General features: G+C 39.9%; 1 protein-coding gene across 1 annotated transcript in view; it reads left to right on the forward strand.

Moving 5' to 3' along the window:
- smarca1 (SWI/SNF related, matrix associated, actin dependent regulator of chromatin, subfamily a, member 1) overlaps positions 1–22,910 on the forward strand; it is a 62,396-nt gene extending 39,486 nt beyond the window's left edge. Inside the window, exons 18-25 of the mRNA XM_052021629.1 lie at positions 3,595–3,705; positions 8,757–8,870; positions 9,886–10,008; positions 11,074–11,206; positions 11,615–11,733; positions 12,259–12,471; positions 15,306–15,416; positions 22,384–22,910. Coding sequence (XP_051877589.1) covers positions 3,595–3,705; positions 8,757–8,870; positions 9,886–10,008; positions 11,074–11,206; positions 11,615–11,733; positions 12,259–12,471; positions 15,306–15,416; positions 22,384–22,455 — 996 coding nt within the window. The 3' untranslated portion in view covers positions 22,456–22,910. The remainder of the gene's footprint in view (positions 1–3,594; positions 3,706–8,756; positions 8,871–9,885; positions 10,009–11,073; positions 11,207–11,614; positions 11,734–12,258; positions 12,472–15,305; positions 15,417–22,383) is intronic.
- The last annotated feature ends 3,013 nt before the right edge of the window (positions 22,911–25,923 follow it).

Consider the following 25,923-nt stretch of genomic DNA (forward strand, 5'->3'; position numbering starts at 1 on the left):
TTACCTGTAATTGTTAAATTCAGTATTATATTTGAAAGGCTGCAAACTGTCCACCACAGAAAATAAGATACTGTTTCTCAAGCTTGTTGGGCAACGTCAGATAATGTAGGCAGCTAAAGACAGAGAGGTCAGAATGGGATGGAGAATTAAAGTGACAGGCAACTGGAATCTGAGTTTCCTTTGCAGTCTAAATGGAGGTATTCTGCAAAATGGTCACCCACTCTGCATCAGATTTCTCCAATTTTGAGGAGACCATATCCTTAGCACCAAATTCTCTGCACTCAATTGGAAGAAGTGCAAAAATCCCCTTGACCTCACCTTTTACCCAATCAGCCTCCACATTCATTGGATTGGTCTCCATAATTTCTGTTGTCTTCAATGGGATGCCACCACATACATCTTCCCCTCCCCTCCCTTCTCAGCATTCCAAAGGGTCCATTCCCTTTGTGACTCCCTGGTCTGTTTTGCCATCTCCACCCATCACTCTCCTTCTCAAGGTCCTTTCCCAGGCAACTGTAGAAGATGCAACAGTTGCCTTTTTACCTCTTCTCTTTCATCAACCAGGGACCCAAAGTTCTTCCAGGTGAAGCAGCAATTCACTGGCATTTCTTCCACTGAGTGTTTGCATTTGCTGCTCAGAAGTCTGCTCATGTCACATTTCAGCTAAAAGTTAAATCATCAGTGGCTCAGGTAACTACTTGTCTATCAAGTCACTCATCAAAATCAAGTAGTCTAAAGTTGAATTAATCCTGTGATACTTTATTTGCTTTCAGTTGGCAGCAGATGTTAGTGGTGATGAATCATTAACAACCAAGACAGAGCTGAGAAATCAAATTGCTCAATATACTTTTCAAATGTATTGGTTTATTATTGTAACTTGTACCAAGGTACAGTGAAAAACTTGTCTCACATACCGTTTATACAGATCAATTCATTACACAGTGCATTGAGGTGGTACAGGGTAATGACTATAGTAGAAGTAATGCATAGATCTGCAGAGAGCAGCTTGTAGCAAGTCACCACGCGCTCATTAACTGGTAAACTGTACAAAAATAACTAAATTGCTCAATCTTTTCGGTCAATGCCAAAGCTACATTTCAAATTACTAAAAACATTAAAAATAGAATAATTAAAGAGTATTAATAAACTTAGCCATAAAGGTGACACCAGAAACTTCTGCCTTTCCCCTGTCAATACCATGATGCAGTCCATCAAGCCCGTCAGGATTCTGAGTTCCATTTATAATTCCCTTTTATTATTTATGCCCAACTAACTTGTGTCCATGTTACCAATTTATACTTGAAAACTGCACATTGGACCACAATTTCTGGGAATCACCTCACATTTACTTTGCCATGAATCCTCACTTTGGTCCCCATTCCCACACTTGTTTGTTTTCCCATTCATGTTGTACGTTTTGCTGCTTCCCACTTCTGATATCCTGTTGCTGATGCGCGGTTTCTCACACTTACTGCTGTTTTAGTACTCAGTCTCATTCTGGCTCTTATTCCCACTTGTTTGTTTTCCCACTCCCACCTGCAATCTGTCTCTTTCTCACTCCTTCTCTGGTACCACTTCTCATTGGTGTCATATACCAAGTACTCCATCCAGAAAGGGCCTGACCACAGTTCCCCTGCTATGAGCTTCCATTCTAAGCCTTGCATATACTCCCAACCCTAAGTGATATGAACTCAATTGGAGTGGGACTATTACTGAGTCTCTCACACATAGTGTATATGCCTTGAACTGCTATTGTGGGATACTTGTGCAAATATTCAAATACTCAATGTTTCCCTTTTGTTTTAGTGGAAGGATTAACATTTAAAATAAATGGGATAATGTCTCTTATGATGTTAAAGAAAAGAAATTTTAAAATGTGATACACCAGTATCCAGCAGTGCAATCTCAGGGTGCAGTACTTTTGTAAGAACACAAGGAATTCTAAAACCCACAGTGAACAGCATCTCAGGAGGTTTACTGGTCTTTACTTATTTGTATTTGAAGAAATTTGAAAAATTTAGCTAATGGCAAATGTAACGCAGCTTAGCATTCAGTGTTTGTATTTAAGTTTATTTAGTTTTAGATTACAGGGGAAAGAAAGCACTTAATACATGCTTTAATAGTAAGCCAAAGGGCTTCTTATCTAATTCCCTTAGTATTGTTGTCTCAAGTTGCATCTTTGTTTAGTATTTCATGGTTTTTAATGACTGCCATGGCTGAGTGGCTACAATTTCATTTTAGTCTTGAGTTGAGTTGAATGCAGACTTCAGGCTGCCACTTCATTTTGATTCTTTCTTTTCCTTCCCTTGTGATGTAAAATCATTGTTTTTTTTCTGCCCAGAAAAGCTATTTGGTTATTGATTTATCGGAAGCGGAAATATTGTTGTCCATCCTCAATTCCCTTTTAAGAATCTGGTAGGGAACCACCTTCTGGAACCACTGAAGTCCTCCTGTCAATGAAATGTTGTTAGGTAAGGAGTTTAAAGATCTAGACCCAATGCCAATGATGGCATGGTGATTTATTTCCAAGTCAAAATGGTGTGTGACTTGGAGGGAAACCTGTAGATGGTGGTGTTCTCTTGTGTCTAGTGCCCTTTTTCTTCCTTCTAGGTGGCAGAGGTTATGGGTTTGGGAGATGCTGTCAGAGTAGCCAAGGCAGGTAAATGATACAGAATGAAGCCATGTGCTGCTTGTTGAGTGGATGAATGTTTATGCTAGTGGATGAAGTGCCAATCAAATGGGCTGTTCCTTCTTTAGGGTATATTGTTGAGTGTTATTTGAGCTGCACTAAGACAGGCTGGAGGAGAATATTCTTATACACTCCTGATTTTTGACTTATGGATGTGCCTTTGAGTGTCAGGTGAATTATTCACTGCAGAAAAAAACCTCTGATCTGCTGGTTCAACCACAGTGTTTATGTTGAATTTCTGTTCAGTGTCCCCTCAGACGTTGGGGAATTTGTTAATGGCAATGCTATCCAGTCTCTTGGTTATCCAGACAATGGTTATCCAGTGTCTTGTGAGAGATGCTCATTACCTGGCAGTTATGTGGCATGTGTATCAGTGGCACTTATCAGGCCTTCGCTGAATTATATGTGGATCTTGCTGCATGCAGGCATGGCCTGCTTATGTTCTGAGGACTTGCAAATGAAATTGAACATTGTGCAATTGTCAGTGAACGCACTTCTGATGGAAGGAAAGCTGGTTCATCAGGGCCACTGGAACTGAATTTCAGACCTGAAGTGTTAATTTTATTTCTCTCTCTACAGATGCTACCTGACCTGCTGAGTGTCTCCGGCATTGTTTGGTTTTACTACTAATTGCTGTCAATTAAATTCAAGCAATGCCTGAAGCTGGAAATACTCAAAGTATTCTGCTGCTAGGCCAATTGCTCCTACTTGGTGGCCAGTTTGGACTGAAATTAAAAATTACTTATCATGTTGGGTACCTGAAAAACAAACATTACAGTTGGAATTAAAATCTATATAATGTTGTATTATCCTTGCAGACGTACTATATAGCATATATAATTTGATGATTTGGTGCTACTTTTAAATGCACAACAAGAATGAAAGCTTTCTTTTGCAATAAACAGATTGGTTTGACAGAATGGATTGAACCACCCAAACGAGAACGAAAAGCCAATTATGCAGTGGATGCATATTTCCGGGAGGCTTTACGTGTCAGTGAGCCGAGAGCCCCAAAGGTAAAGCAGTGTATAAAACAGTGTTTGCGAAGGTTTGCTTAAGGGAATCTACTTTTATTCAAAATTACTTCAGCTGAGTGATCTTTGGAAAATGATTTAAATCACTAAGTGATCCAAAAATGAAGAAATGAAACAAGAAAATATTTTGTAATGTGATATCAGTGCCAAGAGAAGATTCATCTGTCATAAGTTGCCAATGATAAGGGGTATTTTCTTCTGCATCCCTACTAAAAAAAAACTTTAGACCTCTTTTATAAGGATTATATTTGTGATTTTGTTGGATGAAGCACACAAGCATATCTTTCTTTGCTGTACTGGATGTCAGTTTGAAATATTTCTCAGGACAGTAGAACTGATGCATTTCATGCTGCTGTTGAAATTAATTTCCATTTATTTAATGGAACTGAATTTTGGAGTGGATTATAGCACAGAAAGTCAACTGTGTTGCATATTTGACACGTGAGAAGAAAAATTTTATCCTGCTATGTTTCCAGATAGAGCTTGGAAAGACTTAAGTTAAGAAATTTGTCTTCAGTTACACGTGCAAATCACCTTATTGATTGACATAGTAAAGAATACTTATGCTGTACATTTGCTTCCTAAATATGGCTCCAGTGAAGTCAGTGGCACTGAATTTGGAAATGGAGTTCAACACCCAAAAGTTATTATTTAACATATATGGCTCATACTGTTTTAAAACAGATTGTGGTTAGTATTGGAGTAAAATAATATTCGTAAAACAATCTTCAAGTTACCACAATCTTATTCTTTGGAATTATCCATCAAAATCTTCACATGTTATGCCTCTCTTCGTTCGAATGCCTTTTTACATAATTAGATTTGACTGCGTCATTGGTCTAATGATTGCCTCTATTCTTATACTCTGCACTCTTTTGTCTTTTATCTCTTTTGTTCTTCCTGATCCCTGGTATTCTCCAGTCTCATAAAATGGTGTCCTATAATATCCTTTTAATTTTAATTCAGTGATATTTGGGAACTGTATTCTGCTCAAATCCTACTGTGAAATGCAGGGATTTTCACTTGAATTAAACTACCCGTTGATTGCACCTGAAAATATAATTGGTTGTGTTATATGACAGGTGACTGATCCAAAATTGACTACACAATGAATAGAAGTTTAAAATATTCCTCAGTACTTCCTTTGTTCATTCCTAAATGTGACCTGTTGCCTAAGGCCACATATAAGCCTCGAAATTGGATTGTATAGAACTCATATTTTGAGGGCCTCATGGTCCAAGTTCACTTTTACATAGAGTAAATCACATGAGTCATCATTTCAGTGTGAAATCATGCCGATCACAAAATTGGACTGGACACTTCCATGTGCAATTCACTTCAGCACACCTAATGTCTTCCCATGTGTGTATGCTTTCCAATGTTATTATTCACATAGTGCCCATTTCTGCCTATATTGACATAAATTGGAGCTCAAAGTTCCACATGGTAAGTATTGCAAAACAGTGTCACTCAGACTAGGAGCATATCACACTAAATTCTTGCATTCGTTACTGTTTGAAGAGGCACTCTTTGGGAGAGCACATGGACAATTTCAGGCTAACTGCCAGCTGCTCAAATTCCTTCCAGAGTGTTCTTAAACTAACAGGGAGAGACTTTTTCAATATCTTGCTGCTGAGCCAGTGAGTATGTCCCTGATCACTCTGACATCACTCCATTACTTGAGCCATTAATATGACCATGGTTGACCATTCAGGGAAGGTCAGGGACCTCCCAAAAGGAGGCAAACAAATGCCTATCTGTAAAGACCCTACTCCTAGTGAGTCTTCAAGGACACACTGCATCCTACCTGGACTTCTCTCACAAGCAATGCATTTGTAGGGTCAGGTTTTCCAAGGCTGTCATCAGAGAAGTACATGACATTTTATGGCAGGACCTTCAGCTATACTCTCATGCCTGGACTGGTCTCTGAGTGCAGGTCATGTCAACTCTCAACTTCCTTGCTACAGAATTGTTCCAAGTGACTGCAGCTACGTTTCTCAATTTATTGCTGATTGAGGCGCTCTACTGATGAAGAAGAAACAAAGGACTGCAAATGCTAGAATCTAGATGAAAAAACAACAAGATGCTGCAGGAACTCAGCAGGCCAGGCACCATCTGTGGAGAAAACAGACAGTGAACGTTTCAGGTCAGGACCCTTCTTCAGGACCGAAGATAGGAAAAGGGGAAGCCCAATGTAGAAGGGGGAAAAAGCAGAGCAGTGATAGGTGCACAAAAGAGGGGAAGCAGGGTGGGCACAAGGTGGTGATAGGTGTGGGAAATGGCAGACATGCGGGTGCGAGCTCCCTCGACCACAGTAGGGGGGAAGCCACAGTTAGTAAAGAAGTTGGACATCTTAGAGTGGAGAAGACCCCCGGAGTGGAGAACTGTCCTTGAGTCGGAAGCCTCATCATGGGAGCAAATTGCAGTGGAGGCAGAGAAATTGAGAGAAAGGAACAGCGTCCTTGCAAGAGAGAGGGTGAGAGGACCTCTGCTCTCATCGCCACCCCTCCCAGGCCCAACAGGGATGGGGTCCCCTTTGTCCTCACATTTCATCCCACTAGCCTACGTATCCAACACATCATTCTCTGCCACTTCCGCCATCTCCAACGGGACCCCACTACCAAACATATCTTCCCCACCCCACCTCTTTAAGCCTTTTGCAGGGACAGTTCTCTCCGTGACTCCCTGGTTCACTCCTCCCTCCCCACCCATCCCGCTCCCACCCCGGGAGCTTTCCACTGCCCCTGCCATTGGTGTAACACCTGCCCCTACACTATCTTCATCACCTCCATTCAGGGACCCAAACAGTCCTTTCAAGTGAGGCAGAGATTTACTTGCGCCTACTGCGCCCAATGTCACCTACTGCATTCAGTGCTCTAAGTGTGGCCTCCTCTACATTGGCGAGACCAATCGCAGACTGGATGACCATTTAGTAGAACACCTATGCTCTGTCTGTAACCGCAATCGCATCTCCCCATTTTCAGTCACTTCAATTCCCCCTCACACTCCATCATAGATACGTCAGTCCTCGACCTCCTCCAGTGCCAGAAGTCCAAATGCAAACTGGAGGAATAACACCTCATTTTTTGTCTTGGGACCTTACAGCCGAACGACATGAACATCGAATTCTCCCACTTTAAGTAAACCAACCATGCCTCTTCTTTTCTTCCCCTTCCTAGCCTATCTCTTTTCTCCTTGCCAATTTTTTTTCTCTCCTTTTCCTCTCCTCCCTTCCTCCTATGCTGCCTGCCTCCATACCTTTGACCCATCCCCTGGTGGATCTGCTTTCCCCTCATTCCTCGTACCTGCCTATCACTATCTCTTACCTGCATCTACCTATCACCATCTTGTGCCCATCCCGCCTCCCTTCTTTTGTCTACCTATCACTGCTCTGTTTTCCCTCCTATATATTGGGCTTCCCCTTTTCCTACCTTTCAGTCCTGAAGAAGCGTCCTGACCAGAAACATTGACCGTCTGCTTTTCTCCACGGATGCTGCCTGACCTGCTGAGTTCCTCCAGTATCTTCTTGTATTTTCATACTCATGAAGGAATTATTTTGTCGTCTTAATTTCAGTGAGGTGAGAGCAGCGCCCTGGGCATTACAATTCACCAGCATAGTTGTCTTCCCATCGAGTGCACTCCTGTGCCCATCATTGGCTTCCGTTAACAACTGGACCTTTTCATTAACAGAAGGGATATGTATTTCTCAAAGTTGCAGCTGGTTCTGGATCATGAGATGAATTTTATAACGGTCAATGACGTTTTCATGCCTCCAGCAGCCAAGGGACTCAACATTGCCAGACATTTTAAAGCTTACGCATGTTCTGAGGGAGGAATCCTGGGGGACAAATGCCACTTCTACTTTCTGGCTGTTCGCACTAGTACATTGACCTGTCACACCAGCTGAGCACTCGTATAACAAGAGCTCCTAAAGTATGGATGGTAATGGGAAATATCATGTCCTGAAGATGAGATTTTGTTCCCTATATCAGTCCAGGGCATCTTGCAGTATATGCTGAGCAGTTGTGAAGACGTCATTGTAGTCTGCTGAAAGCTACACATTCTTCCAACCAAATACAGCAGTTATATCATTTTTATGTGATTCTTTCCGGATGTAAACTTTCCTAATGCTGTTTCAAACATTTTTTTTTGCCAGTTTTGCAAGTGATGGAAGGAGAGCCAATTCTGCTCTAGTTCCATATGTAATGCTGCTTCATTATACCAGATGAAACCCGATTTCTAGACTATTATATTTTGCGGAAGAGCTGTTGTCTGTCAAAGTATTGGGAGATTGGGAGGCATTGAAAATTGGGTCCGTCGTCACAGCTTTCTCCCTGAGGAGAGATCACTTGCTATGTTTAAGCCTTATTGGGTTTTCTCAGTGCATCTGGTCCCACCCACTGTTTTTATATTGTCTTGCTGATAATCCACTTCAAATCGAGAAGCCTGCTTCCTCTTGTTCTTTTCAACCATTTCATCTTATTATATATCTTTTCTTCCTATGTAGCTGCTTATTTAAATTTGCCTTTGATTTAACCATTCCTCCATTCCCCTTGTCTTTTGGTAAAAATGTTATATCAGGCTGGATAGGCTGATATAACATTTGATATAACATATAACAGGCTGGATAGTTTGTTATCCAGCCTGTTTTCCATTGCTGCTTAATGCAGACATGAAGTGATCCAAGCAGAGCTCTGAGTTAGCACATGCTGCCGAGATTTGGAGAGTGCTGCTAGGAAAAGTACATGCATTTGCATTAAAAATGTAGGTGACTCTTCTGATACACTAAATGTTTAATGATTAGAATTGTGATCTAATTTAGTTGGTTGCTTTACTGTAATTTAAAAACTTAAGGATCAACCTTCAAGGCAATTTTTCTAGGAGCAAGAGCCAGAAACATTTTTGAAGGAGCAGAAGAAATGTATGAAAAACAAATATAAAAGAAAAGTACTTCCAGAAGCTCAAAGCACTGGTCTCAACACAAAGTATATGTGAAAAGTTTTTGTTTTGACTGTGATCGTTTATTATTATAGGCACCTCGACCTCCAAAACAGCCAAGTATTCAAGATTTCCAGTTTTTCCCACCACGCCTATTTGAACTTTTGGAGAAAGAAATCCTTTCCTACAGAAAAAGCATAGGCTACAAGGTATTCCAGTGCAAATGTGTATCAATAGAGACTCTGGCCAAAGTTCGTTGAAATATATTGTTGAATGCATGATTTATGGGCATGGTGATATATTTTATAGTGTCTCTGGAAATGTTGTGCTGTATTGTACTGTGGTATAATCAGTCTTAACAGCATTATGCAAAGTAAACGTTTTTTTCCCCCTTAATATTCCTTTATATTTATGTAGGAATCTTAAATCAAGGAAAGTGAATCATAGGGAAGCATTCAAGCTCATTTGAGAGATGCTCCTATATCGCTCCTATGTCGCTCCATGTATCAAAAATTGGACTGCATCTTCCATTTTAAAGGGAATGTGCATTTGCATGGGGCAAGCACATGATTTTGTGACCTCATTTGCTCTGCATGGAATATTGTCTGTTGAACCTCATCACTAAGACTGATGTATGAATAATGATCATTGGTTAAATTAATGTAGGTGATTCCTATTCAGTTTACTTTGGATATGAAGAGGAATTGGGAAACATTTTAGCATGGCAGATGTCCTCATGTCTCAAGGATAGAGCCATTTTTCCTGCTTATTTTCTAGTTTCTGTATTTTACAAATATTAATGCTGGGAGCTCAAAATATGGTCTTTTAAACCTGACCAATTATAAACCAGCAGTCACTGTAATGAAGTGCAATTCATTCATTTGCAAGGTGATACTTACTCATCTGTTTAATCTGTTATTGTCTGGATCGTCAGTAGAATGTGATGGTTTTTTAATTGGGAGAATTGCAAAGAACCAGATGGCTAAAGGAAAACTGGATAGAAATTGAGAATGAAAATGATATAGGGGCCAACAGGGCTGTTTTGCATTGATCAATAGCATTTTTGCTTGGTAACTTTTGAACGTTTTCCCTTCTGGGAAATGCATCAGCTTTGCTTAAAACAGAGAAAAAGCACACATTCCTGAAATTTGGAGCAAACTTGGGGATGGATTTCTCTGAATACTACTTGAAGTGCACTTAATGATCATTTGGACATGATTGTAGGTCCCCAGAAATCCTGACCTACATAATGCAGCGCAGGTACAGAAAGAAGAACAGCGGAAGATCGACGACGCACAGCCTCTGAATCAGAAGGAAACTGAAGAAAAAGAGAAGCTCCTAACACAGGTTTGCATCAAAGTTTACTTCACTTTAAAGGATTTCCTTTCTTTCATCATTGTTACTGGAATATCTTAAACCATGTTTACCTTTTGTATTACAATACCACCATAACTGTATATGTAACACATCTAGGAATTCTCACAAAAACTGAGTGTTCTGATATGCAGGTTGGTTGGATTTTGTAGAGTTTTGTATCTATTATTGGAAGTTGTGGCATGGTATGAGACCAAGAAAGAAGTATAGAGATTTATCCCACTTTCCAGCTTGCAGTCAGCAGCCAAAAAGTCAGGATGCACCTGGGTACTTTGTTAATGTGATGTTGTTAATTGCCAAAATCAGCCTTTCAGACAGAGAATTCCAGAGCCTCAGCCAGGTAACCAATACTACTGATAACATTAATGGCTTAAAAAATAAAATTGCCAAAATTATTAGATTGCTCAATTTCAGTTGGAAATTCATCCAGTGATTTTTGACCCAAAGGTGCTACCTCTGACAAGGCATATATTTAGCCATGAGTTGATTGTCTCCCTCAGATGAGAATTCAGCAGCTTTATAGCTGTTTTATGTTGTTATTTCTTGAGGACTTAAACATGTAATTGCTCTTGTCTCTTTAAGTGCATCTTGGATCCAAATCCTGGGTGCTAATCGTCCAAGATGCCTGCATTGAGTGCCCCCATTCATTCATCTTATGAATATGGTCTTCAGTTTACCTTCAAAATAACAGTGTGTAATTACAAACCATATTATTAATACATTGGGTTGGATTACGGTCACTACAATTGTTTTGGATTTTAAGTATATTTTTAGAAAGTAATTTATTTGTATTGTAGTCAATAAGATTGATTAAGGCTCATTAATATTTAACTGAAGTTGATGGAAACCATAAATGTCCATATTTAATGATATCCTGTAGTCATGATAAATTACCTTAATTTTCCTGTCTATAAGTTCTAGTAAAATTAACTGCTACATTTAATGATTATTTATTAGTTGCTTTTAACAATGAATTTGCTGTCTGGATTTAAGAGTTAATTGCATTACTCAAATTGGTCCTGACACATTATTTACCAGGGCTTCACAACTTGGAACAAACGAGACTTCAACCAGTTCATCAAAGCCAACGAGAAATACGGCCGGGATGACATTGATAATATTGCTCGTGAAGTTGAAGGAAAGACGCCTGAAGAGGTCATTGAGTACTCGGGTAAATCTGTTCCCTGTTTATTACAGAAATGATGTACTTTAAATTCTGGTCATGGAACATAAATCTGAATCAAAGTTAGATCAGAACAGAATCTTCTAAAGAAGTTTTGCATCCACTCATTAATCTTAGTTTTCTTCCAATTTAAAACATACTTTTGTTTTCAAAATAAAGCCCTTAACTATAGTGGAATCTCAGTCACCAGGGTAGTAGAGGCCTTCCCTCCCAGCAGATAATAGCAAATGAAAAGTAATTCAGAATCACCAAATTATCTTTAGAAGTTACTCCATAAGTTTTTTTTCAATGGAAATTGTGGGAATGGGAGCAATGATAATTGCTGTGTTATTAAATATGCCTACTTGCTGCAGGTTGTTTCAGAGCCATGGTTCAGTTTTGATTTGTTTATTTCAGCTGTTTTCTGGGAGCGTTGTAATGAACTGCAGGACATTGAGAAGATCATGGCCCAAATTGAGCGTGGAGAGTCAAGGATCCAACGACGGATTAGCATAAAGAAGGCCTTAGATGCAAAGGTGATTTATCATTTCAGTTCAGGATCTGTCTCCAAGTGCACGAACATGGTTAACAATATGAAATGCAGAGCCATTGAGCAATTTCCACCTATTGCTGATGATATCTCAGTTAGAGGGTTGTGAGTGTGAGGCTGCACCAAGAATTAGAGTTTATAATGGAGATTAACATTCCAGCGTGGTGCTGAGGAGTGCTGTATAACAAGATGAGGTTAACCTTGTTAGGTGAACAATGAGGACCTCGTCTGAAAAAGACCATTGCATTCTTGGTCTCCTGGCCATTAAATAGCTTTTTAATTATGCTATGAACCATGGTTGAAGCAGAAAATTAAACATTATAACCTCCATTTAGCATATTCTCTAAAAGTTGAATGCTGATTTAGGAATGCTATTGAGGTATTTGCCATATTTTTCATTATGCAATCTAACTCTTGATATTAGCCAATAAATGGCAGTCTCTGTGCTGTGGCACATGTTTGCATCTATAGTGTTCTGTCCAAACTTATATCCCCTCTTGCTCTGTTCCAGATGGCAAGGTATAAAGCTCCTTTCCATCAACTGCGTATTCAATATGGAACTAACAAAGGAAAGAATTACACAGAGGAGGAAGACCGCTTCCTGATCTGTATGCTGCACAAGATGGGCTTTGATAAAGAAAATGTGTACGAGGAGCTGCGGCAGTGTGTGCGCAATGCACCACAGTTTAGGTTCGACTGGTTTATCAAGTCCAGAACTGCAATGGTATGAAACCTTTACATTACAAAATGTTCAAAAGATTTTTAAATAGACGAAACAATGTTTAAAACTCAACGTAACCCTCTTAAGTGATCCAGGTATAATCATGAGGATGCAGTGGGTTAGGTATAAACAAAAATAAAACCAGAAAATGCTGGAAATATACCATAGATCATGTAGAGCCTAGAGAGAGAAACAGAGTTAATGTTTCAGGTCAATGTTTTTAGATATAATGCTGCCCTAATTGAAAAACTGATTTTAAACTCACAATTTTGCTGTAAAGCACTGCAGGGTGGCTGATATGGGAAATGTTCGAGTGTTACTCTTGTGCGTTAGGGAGCACCGTTCCAAGGCATCAGTTTGCATCTAATCCTAACAAGTATCTGTTAGGAATTTGAGATGTTTCTCACTGTTATAGTGCTTTATTAACTGCAGATTGTTGTCACTGCTGACAAGTATACTGTGAATGGTGGATACTGACTGTGGGTCAGTAATTGATATTGATAATCAGTCTAGAAAATGAGAAATGCCCCATTCTCAAGAACTACATACCTCACTGAAGTCTAATGAACAATCTGCCATCTTAGTTATTTTGGGGGAGAGTTATAAGTTGCATATTTAATTAATCAAATATGGTGGTAACTGTTCATAGTGACCTTCACGGTACTGAGGAGAAAGGTCCTGTTGTCTCTTAACAACTGTAGATTGATAGAAATTTATCCACAACTTCACAGCAGCCCCTACAACTAGAAACATAGCTTGGATCTGTCAATAATTTTAAACAAAAGAATACTTAACAAAATCTGTTTGCATATAATTTATTTTAACTAGAGCTGTCAAGAGTTAAAACAATCCAATGCCATTAAAAATATAATCACAAGTTAATCATAATTTTAATCGACATTAAACCCGTAACAGGTTCCCAATATTTTTTAAGGAAAATTCTTTGCTTCTGAGAGAGGGGGAGAGAAAAAGGAGTGAAGGGAGAGGAAAAAGAGGAGAGGAAGTGGACAATGAAAAAGAGAGAAGGAAACGGGGGAAGAGCGGGAAGGTGAGGGATCAAGGTTGAGATGGGTGAAGAGTGAGGAAAGAGAGGTGGCATTGAGAGAGAGGATCAAGGTCATGCTACCCCGGCCAGTGGTTGGGTGGAAAGAAAAATAAACCTTGCTGTAGCTTTTAACCGAAAGAGGCAGTTTTGGGTGTCTGATCTTGCTGAACTTGCTATCTTCCTTTGCTATTCCCTTCACCTTCCCCTTGCACCTTCTTTTTCCTCACTTTCTTGCTCTTTCACCCACCCCCTGCTCCCCCACCAACAATCCTTCCCTGCCAATCTCCCAGTCATTCCCTCTCCCCACTCCTCACTTTCTCCCTGCTACCAACCTTCTCTCTCCTGCCCTGTCCACTCACTCTCTCCCTCCCAGGTTGCATGGCAGCAGGAGTTAGAGCTGAGGCCAGTTAGTTGGATGATAGCAAGTCATGATGTTTAGGTTCTGCATTTTTTCTGGGCATCAAGACTGATCGGCTGCCAAGGCTGTGGGACTTGTGGGCATGATAGCACTGGCTTCCAACAGTGGGGGTTGGGGGTGTTCCACCAATGTGTATTGGAAAGAGATCCAGCATGAGGAGTCATGGAAGGGGTGCCCAGCAGGAGGAGATGGGGCAACGGTTGGGTGTGGTGGTGGAGGATTCAACATTGGGAGTAAGGGATGAGTCCAACATTAATGTTCTGTGTCATATCAGGCCTTTTGTATGGTAAATTGTGTAGCACTTCTATGTGCAATTATTTTCCCCTATTAATGTTCATGATTAATGTGTTTCAAAAAAAATAAAACATTAACTAGCAGTTGCATTAATTGTACATGTTAAAAGCAATTAACTGGCAGCCCTTATTTCAACAAAGTAGTTTGGAAACATAATACGTTACAAATTCATGCTAGATGTATTTAATGCTTTGGATAATTGAGACTGACAGGTGTGAAATATTTACATTTTGCTCAAGGTTGGGTTTTATTTAATGATTCTATTCTTTGAGCAAGTCAAAGGAATCTGCTCAAATGAGTTTCATTCCAGCCACTTAATGCCAGTGGATGAGGCATTGAAACTGGACATTCACAGCACATTCTTGGATGTGGTAGCTCCTGTTACACAGTGTAAATCATCTTAAGCAAAATGGTTTGTAATATTTCTGAGGGACTAAATGAGTGCAAATATTTCTTTCATAGTGTATAAATATAGTGTTCCAGTTTCGTGCCAGAATCAATCCACTGCTGGCATGTATACTCAATAAGCAGCTGCCTCCAGCCAGCAGCAGCTGACTGTGACGACAAGTATTGGAGGACTATTGTTAGAGAAACTTGAGATGGAGCAATTTATCCTAAGATTTGGGCCACTACCACTAAACTTGGGGCACAGGAACAGCACTAGCTGGTATGGGGCAGCATGGTAGCATAGCGGTTAGTGTAATGCTATTACAGCGCCAGCGACCTGGGTTCAATTCCCGCTGCTGCCTGTAAGGAGTTTGTACGTTCTCCCCTTGGCTGTGTGGGTTTCCTCCGGGTGCTCTGGGTTCCTCCCACATTCCAAAGATGTACAGGTTTGGAGCTGTGGGCATGCTCTGTTGGCGCCTGAAGAGTGGCGACACTTGCGGGCTGCCCCAGCACAATCTTAGCAACACAAAGAGACATATTTCACTTTGTGTTTTGATGTACATGTGACTAATAAATAAATATTTTATCTTATCTTATTGGTAATGGAATTACTTCTCACAATTGGGGTCTTCCTATCCACTGCTTTGGCATTGTTGACTGAACTTTTGTCTCTGCCTTTTATTTTTATATCAGGAACTTCAGAGGCGATGCAATACGTTGATATCACTGATAGAGAAAGAAAACTCAGAACTTGAAGAAAAGGAACGCGCTGAGAAGAAACGGCGAGGACCAAAAATGGGAACGGTATTCAAAGTTTTGTGTTCTTTAGGAGAAACTGGGTGGGGAGTTTCAGGCAGCTTTAACAAGCAGGTCCAGTTCCAGGCAGCAGCTGCTTTCACATGGAGGAGCCACAAGAGGGAGCACCTTACTTGCTAAAAAGGGCATTTTGACATCAAGGTTCTGAATCCGGCTCACTCAGCTGATCACTGCCTCCGTTTTTCTGGCTGTATGATCCACCTCTGAGGTTAGACCAGTAATCCCAATATAATTTCTATTTACTGCAGTGCTATTCCTGACGTGCCATTTTTTGTTTTAGTCTCATTCAGAAATGTTGCAGAATGACTGGTGTTATGGAAATGAGTAACTCAGTCATATTGATGCATTAAGTAATGATTTATGATATAGTTATGGCACATCATATTTAGCCACTTATTTCTACAGGATCTGGCATTGCTGGTAAGGCCAAACTTATTGTCCTTCTTTTATTGCCCTTGTGAAGGTGGTGGCAATGAAACAGTGATATATTTCTATGTCAGGTTGGTTTGTGATGAGAGGAACAGGCAGGTGATGGTATCCCCATGGGCACAAAGCTCTTGTCCTTCGTGCTGGAGGTCACTGGTTTGGGAGGTGCTGTTGGAGTAGCCGAGGCAAGTGATTGCAGTGCATTTTATCATTGATACACACCCCAGCCATGGTGTGCCAGTGGTGGAGGGAATGTGTGGTTAGGGTGATATTGGTATTGGTTTATTATTGTCACTTGTACTGAGGTACAGTGAAAAGTTTGCTTTACAAACCGATCATACAGGTCAATTCATTACACAGTGCAGCTACATTGAGTTAGTACAGAGTGCATTGAAGTAGTACAGGTAAAAACAATAACAGTACAGAGTGAAGTGTCACAGCTACAGAGAAAGTGCAGTGCAATAAGGTGCAAGGTCACAACAAGATAGATCGTGAGGTCATAGTCCATCTCATTGTATAAGGGAACCGTACAAGGTACCAATCAAGCTTGCTGCTGGTGTTCTTGAACTTCTTGAATGGCACACGTCCAGGCAGATGGAAACTCTTCCATCACACTCCAGACCTGTGCCTTGTAAATGGTGGAACACTTTTGAGGTGTCAGCAGATGAGCCTCTGATTACTCTTGTATCTATAGTATAGCGCTGGTCCAGTTTCTGAACAATGGTAACTCCAGGATGTTGATGGTGGAGGACTCAGTAGTGATGATGGCATTGAAAGTCAGGGGTTGGAGATGGTAACTGCATGACACTAATATTACTTGCTTAAGTCTGTATATCATCTTGGTCCTGCTCCGTTAGGGTATGGACTGATTTATTTGCTAAGGAGTTGCAATGAGGTTGAATATTGTACAATCAACAGCAAACATTCCCCACTTCTGATGGAAGGAACGACATTGACGAAGCAGCTGAAGATAGTTTGATATAGGGCACTGCATTGAGAAGCTTCTCCATGCTGTTTTGGGGCTAGGTTGATTGACCTCTAAGAACACCAACAATGTCTCCAACAGTGGGAGAGTTTTCCTCTTGACGTTCATTGACTTCAATTTTACCAGAGCTCCTTGATGCCACACTTCGTCAATGCTGCCTTAATGTCAAAAAGCAGTCACTCAAAACTCACTTGTGAAATTCAGCTCTTGGGTCCATCTTTGGATGAGAGCTGAGATGTGGTCTGGAGTCAAGTGACTCAGCAAAATTGGGAACTGATAAGCAGGTTATTGGTGATTAGGTACTGTTGATGACAGCTTCCATCACATTTGTGGTGATTGAGAGCAGTGTGAAAGACAGTAATTAGCTAGTTTGGATTTGCCCTGCTTTTTGTGAACAGGACATTGCTGGGCTATTTTCTACATCGTCAGGTAGGTCCCAGTGTTGTAATTGCACTGGAACAGTTTGGCCAGTGGCACAGTTGGTTGTGAGAGCCCAGATCTTAGGTACTACAGCTGGAATGTTGCCTAGCCCTATGCTGTATCCAACACTCTCAGCCATTTCCTGATAGCACATGAAGTGAATGGAATTGGCTCAACACAGGAATCTATGATGATAGAGGTCTTAGGAGGAAAATTAGATGAATCATTCATTTGGCAATTTTGGCTTTGGAACTCGCATGCTAGGCCTTGTTGTGGATGTTGAATTTGTCCCTTCAGAACTGGTGCCTAAGCTGATGCCTAGTGGGCCATCTGTTGTATTCTTTCTCTGTTTCATTGTAGCAGGTGTGATAAAACCAAGTGGCTTGCTCAGCCATTTCACAGGGCATTTAAGAATCAATCACATTATTACATTGGAATCATGGGATCTTACAGCACACGAGGATATCATTCAGCTCCTAAACCTTTGCTCCAGATTTCTTGATTCCACCCTTTACATTTTTTTTTGTGCTTATAATTTACTATTGATTTTTTTTGGGTGGGGTCATCCAATATGATAATGATGCACTGTATAAAGTAAGTTATTGGCTCTTTTGATTATCTTAAACTCATAGACTAATGTTATAGACACTGATCAGTGGGACTAATTTTTGCTTTGTCAAAACACCTGAAATTCTTGAACTCTTATTTGATCTTTGATTAAATTTTTTTCTGTTCTCAAACAATTGCACTTCATAAAACTAAAGCCTCTTCTATAGATGATGGCCTTGACACTTAGGACTCCCTCACTGGTCGATGCTGATTACGATGTTCCAACTATTTCTGACTAATGATAGCAATTGAGCTCCTATTGCATGAACAAAATTTCCATGTTGCCTGAAACAGGCAGACTCTGAGTATTGACTGAAGTCCTCTTGTAAAGGAGTCTGTCCACATTGCCAGTGATAACAAAGACCATAAGGCTACTAATCCCATAATGAAGCTTTTAACCACCTTGCTAATACCAGAGAGATGGCAATTTGGCCACTATTGAACACCATTTAGAAAATGGAAATGTTCAGTTTTCTCACAGAAACCAAATTCGCATTAATCAGCACACAACTCACACCAAAAAATTGTTAAAAGCAAGTTCCCCATTCCAGAGATGGTGATAATGAGGATATTGATAATCCTAATGAAAGAAATTGGCTTGAATATGAAACCAGATTTTTCACTTTGTGGTTGCACTTAATTGATAAAAAGCACTAATGAATAAATTAGAGCTTATATTTAAAAAGTCAGTGAGTGATTAAAATGATTTGGATAGTTATGAATAAAATTGAACTTTACAACATTTGAATCACATTTTATAGGGTGGAATCCAGAGAAGAAAGTGCTTTCTAGGCTGGAACCAGGTGTCAGCCATCTCAGTGCAGTATTTATTCTGATTACCTGAACTAATGTTTTGGAAAATGATTGAGAGAACACATTCATGAAACACACTTCACAGTTATGCATCATAAATCACCTTCTTTCTTCCATCAAATATGGACCTTCATAGAGAAACAAATGGGTCGAAATATATCCTTGGCCACAAGCACTGTTTCATGTCAAGGAACCAATTTCAGATGGAAGACACAGAGGGCAAGGTCGGGGCTAATAATCCAATGTCCATTTAGCATGAACAACCAAAGGTGAATTGCCACCTTCAAATATCCAGTTCTGATGAGTGAACGTTGACTTTCTTTTTCAGTGGCGAGTCACTTTTTGTAGCAGACTTGTACAGTAACACTGGTGTCTGGTTCTGCAGCAACAGAGGTGTTGTGACAAAGAGGATTCCTGCTGTTCATTTGTAATACCTTTAATGATTGAATCTCTTTTGGTGTTAATTCTACCTCCCCACACCATCTGGTTCAATAACACATCCCAGCTGGCTTATTAGTACTCACTTTTAGGTTGAAGAGATAAATGAGGAAAGGCCAATATTAAAATGACTTTTACTGCACAAATTTTCTACATTTTCTCCCCAATTTTTTACATTATTTTCTTGAAACTGCTAATCTTTGTTAATCTGATTTTCTCTATTTGATGTGTGCCCACTAGTATAGCAACAAAATAACCATTCTTGGTACACGCGCCCTCATTGTGAGCTCACTGAGATAATTTCATATTTCCTTATGAAGGAGGCCATTTGGCCCATCGAATCAATTCCATTTTGTAGAACAATTCCATTTCCCCACTTACTTCCTTGCAATCTGTTCTCTCTCACCTGCTTGTCAACTCCACCCTAATTCTGCTACCACCCACCTACTTTAGGGATAATTTACAGTGGCCCGTTAGCCTACAAGGCAGCATGTCTTTGGGATGTGGGAGGAAGCTAGCCCCAGGGAAAGCCCATGCAGTCACTGAGGGAATGTGTAAATCCCAAACAGCACTGGAGGTATGGATTGAGCCCATGTCCTTGGAATAATTTGTCGCACTATTGTGCAGTCAAATGTGTTTGGTCCTATTCAAGCATTCATACCCTTCCATTGTGCTTTCTTGAATGCAATTCTGGCAAAAGAACATGGAAAATGTATTTTTTCATCTTACCTTCTTTGACCTGAGCTCCAGATCTATTGTACAAGAACAAAAAAAGTATCAATGCTGTAAATCTGAAATTAGGACAGAAAATACAGGAACATGCAGGAGTGAGGCAACACCTGTGGGAATGTGTTAATATTTTCAGGTTGGTGATCTTTCCATTGTAACTGGGAATACTTCTAGCATTTTTCAGTTCTAATTTATGCAAAGATTAGTTGCTACTCCCAAAACTAGTCACTCAGTAGAGATCAGTGAGAAAGATCCAAAATCCTTTTTAATGATTACTGCTACACTTGATAATACAATTACTATGCTTGCCAAGAAACTCAAGTACAGTTGCCTGGAAAATTGAACACAATTGCATTTGTTTTTCTTATAGTAAAAAGAATACATAAAATTGTTTTGCTTATGTTTTAACACAATTATCCCCATTTCCAGTTGAAATCCTGCCCATCAGGAAGTTGGACAGGGCTTTACCAGCCCCAATAGGTGTCATTGTTTGGGGCACCATTCGCACAGAGAGGCGTGTCATCAACATGCATGATGCTCCTTTCCTCATTAACAATTAAAATTGCTCAAAAAATGTACAACCTATGACCTGCATTTTTCACATTTTAGTAAGTGACAATCATCAGACAATCATCAGGGTAACACTCCATCATCAGATCTATGAAGGATCTATGAACATTACCTCATTATTCCTCTTTTGCACTATTTATTTATTTTTGCAATTTATAGTAATTTTTATGTCTTGCACTGTACTGCTGCCGCAAAACGACAAGTTTCTTGACATATGTCAGTGATAATAAATCTGATTTTGAAGTTTGTGGATAACACCATAATTGGTGGTATGGTGGACAGTGAAGAAGGTTGTCTAAGGTTACAACAGGATCTAGATCAACTGGGAAAATGGGCAAAGGAATGGCAGATGGAATTTAACTCAGGCAAGTGCAAAGTGATGCATTTTGGGAAGGTAAACCGGGGCAGGACATACACATTGAACACAGGCTCTGGGGAGTGTCGAGAACAAAGATCCAGAGGTACAAGTACATAGTTCTCTGAAAGTGGTGACACAGGTAGACAAGGTGGGTGAAGAATGTGCATGCTATGTTTGCCTTCATTGGTCAGGCATTGAGAACAAGAGTTGGGAATGTCATGTTACGGCTGTACAAGCTGTCCTGTACGACTGCATCAGGTGTATTTTGTGCACTTCTGGTCACCATAACTATAGGAAGGAAGTGATTAAGGATACAGAAAGTATCCTGAGGGGGGTACAGAAAAAAATTCACAAAGATGTTGCTGATTCTGGAGGGCTTGAGTTTGTAAGGAGAGATTGGATAGGCTGGGGCTGTTTTCCCTAGAGTGAGGGAGGCCTGAAGGGTGACCTTAGAGGTTTATAAAATCTTGTGGGGCATAGACAAGGCAGATGATACGCAGTATTTTTCCCGGGTAGGGGTTCTAAAACTGAGGCCATAGGTTTATGGTGAGGGAAGAAGTATTTAAAGAGGATCTAAGGCACAAATTTTTCACACGGGGTGGTTATATGGAACAAACTGCCAGAGGAAGTAGGTGAGATGAGTACAATTACATTTAAATGACATTTGGACAGGTACATGGATGGAAAGTGTTTAGAGGGATATGGGCCAAAGACAGTTATAATGGACTAGCTCAGGTAAGGCAAATTGGTCAGCGATGGATGAGTTTGAGCTATAGGTTTCTGAGCTATATAACTATGACTCTAAAACAAATATTACACTGAGTCCTTAACAACAGGAAATGCCTCAGTTGGGACATTAATACTTTGTTTCCCCATTCTCCCAGCTTGACTGATTGCAGATAGATGGTTACACAGCAGATCAGTTCTGTGAATTTTAACTGTGGCAGCTTTTCCCTGCGGAGACCACTCTCCTGGTCTCTGAAAATATAACTCATACGAGCTTGGTGCCACATAGGATGGGAAAGCGTGAATATTTGGAATCCCAGGAGATGTAGAGTAGTGTAGCTAGTTACTGTGTTACCAGTTGCAGTGTCTGCCATTAGGAATCACATTCTTCTGCACCAAACTGGGAGGAAACTACTCGAGATTTTTTTAAGGATAAAGTCAGATCCCACTGATTATGTATTGGAGTCAAACCAAGCACACATTTAGCACACCAAAAAGGGGTGAAAATCAATTCCTAGGTACAGCTATTCCAATGCTTGCATGGAAATGGTAAATTTGGAATGGGAATTATCTTTTTAGGCTTTGACTAATATCACGCTCAAGTTTTCCATTTAACCTATACAGCAAGGTGAATAAGGATTTTAATGTTCTATCTGTACAGTTTAATTTGATAAGAGAAACAACATAAATGCTCTGAAAATTCTTCCAGGACTGACAGGAGGAAAGGCAGGTTGATGTTTTGAGCAAAAACCCTTCGTCAGAACAAGAATCTGCAATCAGCACTTTGATATTCTTTCCCTTACCCACAATCATGGTTTTATTTCCATATTTATGTTTTAATTTTTTTTAAAAATGTAACCTAATTCTTTCTTTATTGTTAGGCACAGAAGAGAAAGGCAGAGCCAACTCCAGAAACCTCTGGACGAAAAGATTGGAAAAAAATGAAGAATTAAATCAACTATTCAAATGAAGACTGCATCTTGGTTAACACTATCGTTTCTTTTTGTTGCTTTTCTCCCTTGTATATTCATTAGAAAAATAGATGGTGCAGTTTCAAAAATCTCAAAGAATTTTGAATACATTCTCAAAGTGCATTTGGAACACAGGATTACTTTTGTGTGATACAGTGAATGCTTCTTTTCTTCTTTCGGTCTGCTTCATTCCAATATTTTATGTCCTGTCCTGCAGTTGTACGTACAGTGAACTACTTGTATTTAATTGATTGCATGCATTTTAATATATTGGCTGTTTTAAGGTAAAACCTAGGGATCCTGTGTTTTTTGTACATGAGTGGAAATTGAAGCAAATATGGGATTCCAAGTATCTCAGCAAGGTATTTGTCAGGATCTGAGCGGGTTTTCCAAAACGAGCACCATTTTTTAAAAAAATAATAACTTGTTTCTTGGATATTTCCCTCTTATTGTGCAGTTTCACCTGTAAAATAACATAATCACTGTCTGTTGGGAGGGAAAGCAAAATATATCTTACAGGAATATTCTTAAAGTGCATTTATTCTCTAATGCACAGTGAATTTGGGAAGATCATATTTTTGTACTAGTCTGTTTGGAAAAATTGGTGAGTTCTCTTTGTGAAGTTGTGCTTAGCCAACGACTCCATTTTGACCTGGCCATTTTTCATTGTCACCAGTATGACTAGCATTCTTGGATAGCTGTTGTAAAATTGCAAGGTACTGGAGCTCTTGAATTCACAATTTCCCACTGTACCTCAGTGGGCTCCACTGCTGAATCTCTGATGGTTGCCTCTGAACCAGTCACTGCCTTTTTAGCATTCTGTAGAATCTTCAGAAGTATTTCATCTTAGAACATAGAACATTACAGCACAGTACAGGCCCTTCAGCCCACAATGTTGTGCCAACATTTTATCCTGCTCTAAGATCTATCTAACCCTTCCCTCCCACATAGCCCTCCATTTCTCTATCATTCATGTGCTTAAGAGTCTCTTAAATGTCCCTAATGTATCTACCCCCACAATCTCTGCCAGCAGTGCGTTCCACGCACCCACCACTGTGTAAAAAAATAAACTTACCCCTGACATCACCCTTATCTTCCTCCACTCACCTTAAAATTATGTCCTCTCTTGTTAGCCATTGTCACCCTGGGAAAATGTCTGACTGTCCACTCGATCTATGCCTCTTATAATCTTGTACACCTCCATCAAGTCACCTCCCATCCTCTTCCTCTCCAAAGAGAAAAGCCCTAGCTCACACAACCTATCCTCATAAGACATGCTCTCCAATCCAGGCAGCATCCTGGTAAATCTCCTCTGCACCCTCTAAAGCTTCCACATCCTTCCTATAATGAGACAACCAGAACTGAACACAAAACTCCAAGTGTGGTCTAACCATTTTGCCTTGGATCTATTTAAGCCTAGGTTGATATAAGAAGCAAGTGGGTTGGAGTACTAAGGCAGGATGCAGAATCCTCCTAACATTCATGCTATAAAACTAAAGGAACGGTGAATGACTCATTTCCCAAAGCATTGAATTTCTGTGTCACCCACCATATTATATTGCTGGTGAGTGATTGTATTGGATGAAAACAATTTATGGACTGTATTCCAGTGGGTGGCTCAATTGCTTTGACGCTCACATTTACAGATGGCCAGGATAACCAATCACAAATCTACTTAGAAAGGGAGAAGGCATTGAAAGATCTTTTCCCCACAAAGTGGGATAGAAATTAATCTTTGGGTATTAGTTCTAAATAGCACTTTGCTGCGTGTTATCCATTCCCTCAATATTCAGTTTAATTGAAGTTTTGCTGAATAGAAAGGGAGTTTATCGTCTGTCTCACCCTAGCAACCAAAGATGATTTTCTACTCTAAAATAACTAATTAGATAGGTGTCAGTTCCATTTTAGTGGTTCTAATCTAAAAGTCAGTTAGGAATTTGGTGATTTAATTAGCCCACAAGCTAAACCTTCGACTTTCCAAAGCATTTATTATGTCTACAGGTAACATCAGTTCAGAATGCCAATTTTTCTTGAAAGTACTCCTGAAGGTTTGATCATGTGGGTGTTTTGTCCACAAGATATTTGATTCATATGAAGTCAGCAAAAAATCATGCATTTATCTGGAGAAACCTGGGTCCCCCGTGATTGTGTCTTGCTTGTGCTCCTGTGCCTACAGGTGCTGTTTGGAATATGTTCAGCAATCAGAAGAATGGGGAAGAGGCAAACCAAAAGTCAGGAGAGTAAATTGCACTAAGAACTGGGAGGTTGGGAAGAACTCTGCAAATAATAGAAACTAAATCAACAGTAATACATTAGGCACAATGAAGTCTACAGGCAACTGGTATTAAGTGTAAGATCCCAATATCTAGTTTGTACCCAAGGGTAATCCAGAACTCCCAGAATTCTTTTGCACTGTCCAGTGTTTCCTAGTTCATTTGTAATAGGTCCAATTTCTTACCAACCTATATGGACCTGGGTTGTGTGAGAATTATCAACTCCAACAATCATAAACATTCTGTCCTTGGACACTGAACAACCTGACCATGCTCCAATTAATTGCTATTACTAACTACTTGCAGAATTAAAGGCTTCCCCCAGCTCTGATCATTCTTGTTCTTCTACCTTCCCTTTCTCCTGCCCACATTTTCCCTATTTTTACTTTCTTACAGATGGCCTGGTTAATAGAAAGTCATTCAGAGAACTGTGTGCAAAGTCACCTGTGGAAGATATTCAGCAAAATTTGTTGATATGTTCCAATGCCGCATGAGCATGTCATGTGATCCAGAAATGCCTCCAACTAGGGTTGGCAACAAAAGTAATATGGTTTATTTGGGGGGGTATAAGTGCAAGGTGTTCCCACTCATTCTGATACCTCCATTATTGGTCTGCACCTTAATAATTTCACATCCATTTGAGATTTGATTGGGAATGCCAAGAATATGATTGCAATGTTTGAAAATAACCTATTTAAAATGAATGGATTACTGCCAGCATTAATCAGGTCTAATTTTTAGCAGGTAATGCAGCCATGATAGGTGCAGTGTTGTTCTCCATCTGCCATTACAGTCACAGATGCCCTGAGGGCAAAAGGTGTCCAGGAAATATGAAAGACTTTGCTCCAGTCCAGGGCTTCCAGTGCCTACTAAAGCATCTCTGCTTATTAACCAGCTAACCTCTCACACACTTGATACCTTCCTGGTTTTGCACAAGTTTGGGGTTAATTAGAGGAGGCTTTATATCTCTCACAATCAAACTTAAATATCCAAAGATTTTTGACCTCTAATGATACAAATGGCCTCCTTTGAAATGATGGGTTAAGTACTGACTACCTGCCTTGATTCTGTGGAAATGAAAAGCTATTGGTCAGAACTTGCAAGTGTAAATTGAGTCATTGTTTTAGCAGATTATCATTATTTTCCAATATAATTTTTGTAAACCCAAAATTTGTGT

This window comes from Pristis pectinata, chromosome 8 (genome assembly GCF_009764475.1).
Source record: "Pristis pectinata isolate sPriPec2 chromosome 8, sPriPec2.1.pri, whole genome shotgun sequence".
Classification (NCBI taxonomy): domain Eukaryota; kingdom Metazoa; phylum Chordata; class Chondrichthyes; order Rhinopristiformes; family Pristidae; genus Pristis; species Pristis pectinata.